The 2,500-nt window shown below is 39.1% G+C and overlaps 1 protein-coding gene across 1 annotated transcript in view; it reads left to right on the top strand.

Moving 5' to 3' along the window:
* LOC125025133 (transmembrane protein 131-like) overlaps nucleotides 1–2,500 on the top strand; it is a gene marked incomplete at its 5' end in the record, with an annotated part of 19,716 nt that overhangs the window by 3,911 nt on the left and 13,305 nt on the right. Inside the window, 4 exon segments of the mRNA XM_047613086.1 lie at nucleotides 1–165; nucleotides 383–553; nucleotides 687–911; nucleotides 2,114–2,140. The exon segment at nucleotides 1–165 is cut by the window's left edge and continues 41 nt beyond it. Coding sequence (XP_047469042.1) covers nucleotides 1–165; nucleotides 383–553; nucleotides 687–911; nucleotides 2,114–2,140 — 588 coding nt within the window.

Genomic DNA, 2,500 nt, shown 5'->3' with positions numbered 1-2,500 from the left:
GTGGGGGGTGTTGCTGGTGGTGCGGGAGGGGTCTTGGGGGGCGGGGGTGGCGGGACGAGCAACCCCGGGAGTGAGCCACGCAACCTCACGCTTACCAACACCTTCCCCTGCCCTGTCGTCATATACAATCTAACACTCCCGGAAGAGGCTAGAAAACACTTTGAGGTGAGTGGACGCAGCGTGTCTATGACTAGCGGGCCCCTCTCTTGCCCGTTTGTTTGTTCAACTGGGCATATGGCTTTGGTTTAAGTTGGCGGCTTGGTCAGTTGATGAGTTGGCCTTTAAAATGTTGTGTTATAATATATTGATGTTTCTCTGTGAATGAGGGAGAGTGAGAAGAGTCTCTGTTTGTGAAGGTTTGTTAATGTGTTTCTGCTTCCAGATTGGATGGGATGGGCCAGTTGTCATTGAGGAGAATCTGAGTGCACATGTAGCAACACTTCGATTGCTGAGTGTTGGTACAGATGCTCGGCTTTCCACAACAGTAACTGTGCATACAAATGTCACCACCATTAAAATCCCTCTGCGTGCATATAATGGAAAATTAACAAAGGTAAGTTTTCTCCTTCACAATAAACAAGTCATAAAACAACAACATAAGAATTGAGACAAAGAAAGAGAAAGAGTGTAAATAAGTCAGTAGGAATGTCCACAGTACGTCGCCTTCAACTCTTGGCTTTCCACAGTACATACCTCCTCTCGGTGGTGATTCTTGGCTGGACTTCGGGACGCTGGGAATGGGCGAGCAGCGGGACATCTTCTTCTACGTCATAAATGAGAACCCAGTGGAACTACGGTTGCGGGGGTGGGGCTCAAACCTGACCCGGAGTGCAGTGGAGCTCATGGGGGTGGAGGAGGGCAACTTAACAAGCATCAAAAACAGGAACAACATGACCTACACCTCAAAGAGCGTGAGTTTCCCCCAACGGCTATATTTTCCCTTTTATGTGGGTTTTCTCTTTTCTGTTGAGTGAGATTGGTGTGGAAGGGATCGTTCGAGTAATGTCACTTAGGCTTGCTGTGAGTTTGTTTCAGTCTTCCAGTGTGGGCTTGTCAAACTGGGGCGTTGAGTGGCAATTGTGGAGACAGATGTAGGTCTTGCAGTCTCACCTTTAACGAATGTTTTGATAATGGTGCAAGTACCACCAAGCCATTATAATTTTTCTGCGTTGATATTTTTACTAGTCATATTTTCATTATGTAAAAGTTTAGGTATTTTGTCTTTGATATAACTAATTTAGAAAGTTAAACACTGGATAGTTAATGGCATTTTTGTATGAAGTAGAGAAGTTAAGATGACTGAATAAGTTACCTCTTTAGTACCAGAGATATACCTCTAACAGAAATAGTGTTTGCAGTTACTTTCATCCATTTTTTTTATATTTATGATATATTTGACTGTTACTGTTACTTCCCACTAATAATAAGATGAGTGAACTTGTAGTGTGATATGTTCAAATAACTGTAAATATTAATCCCTTGTTTAAAATGATGTAGAGAAGAATTTTTTTTTACTATAGGCCATGTATTTGCACCAGACAAACAAGGCTGCTCTGACTACAGATATTCTGTATGTAGAGAAAAACTTTTTATGAATATAAATTCTGAGGCTTTTCACATGAAAGTTATTGTCTTTTTTTCCTAATAAAGAAAATTGTGGCAAAGGTAAGATCTGGCATAGATTACATGTACCACAACTGTAGCTCATTGTCTTGTGGGATTGGGGAGATAGCAGGGGGAGAAGATGGATTTAGGTAGACTTTTTTCAGTGTTAATCCTTAACTACCAGGCAAAGTAGGATAGGATATGGTGTCACCAATGCTGTAGTGCTTTTGTATGAGTGTGAAGATGGGTAGAAACAGAGGCAGTTATCCAGGAATTTCAGGCACTTAAAAAAGAGGAAGAAGAAGAAGAAGAAGAAGAAGAAGAAGAAGAAGAAGAAGAAGAAAGTGAGTTCTTCTCTTTTTCTCCCCCCCCCAAAAAAAAATTATTCTTTATTTTGTGTTCCCTTTTTTCTCTCTTTATGTCATGATGATATTTCTCAAAAATGAAATGACCCAAACTGCCATTGCCAAGTATTTTGACAAGTCGTTTTTTTTTGTTTTTGGAAAAGAACTCTCATGGGACTGATGTGCGACAGGTAAGTCATCTGCAAACAACTGATCATGCAAGATAGCTTCTCAGGCATTGCTGTTAGCAAAAAGAGGAAGGAGAAATGTGGATAAACTAGAGGATCTTTGTCATAACTGCTTACAATTTAATGTTATTTTTTCCTATATCATCAAAGTTGGGATTTAATCATCATTTATCATATAATTTATTGTAATACTAAATAGTACAACTTTTTTGTTTCATTATTATATTTTTGTTGTGATAATTACTTGTTACCACTAGTACTGTCATTATTACTGTACCATTTGTATTTACTTTTACCTAATTTATTGGCCTGGGAAGATTACTAATATGTATATTATATTTAAAGCATAACTATTGCTTATAA

The sequence above is a fragment of the Penaeus chinensis genome, chromosome 1 (genome assembly GCF_019202785.1).
Source record: "Penaeus chinensis breed Huanghai No. 1 chromosome 1, ASM1920278v2, whole genome shotgun sequence".
Lineage (NCBI taxonomy): Eukaryota > Metazoa > Arthropoda > Malacostraca > Decapoda > Penaeidae > Penaeus > Penaeus chinensis.
This window is presented reverse-complemented; position numbering and strand designations above follow the sequence as displayed.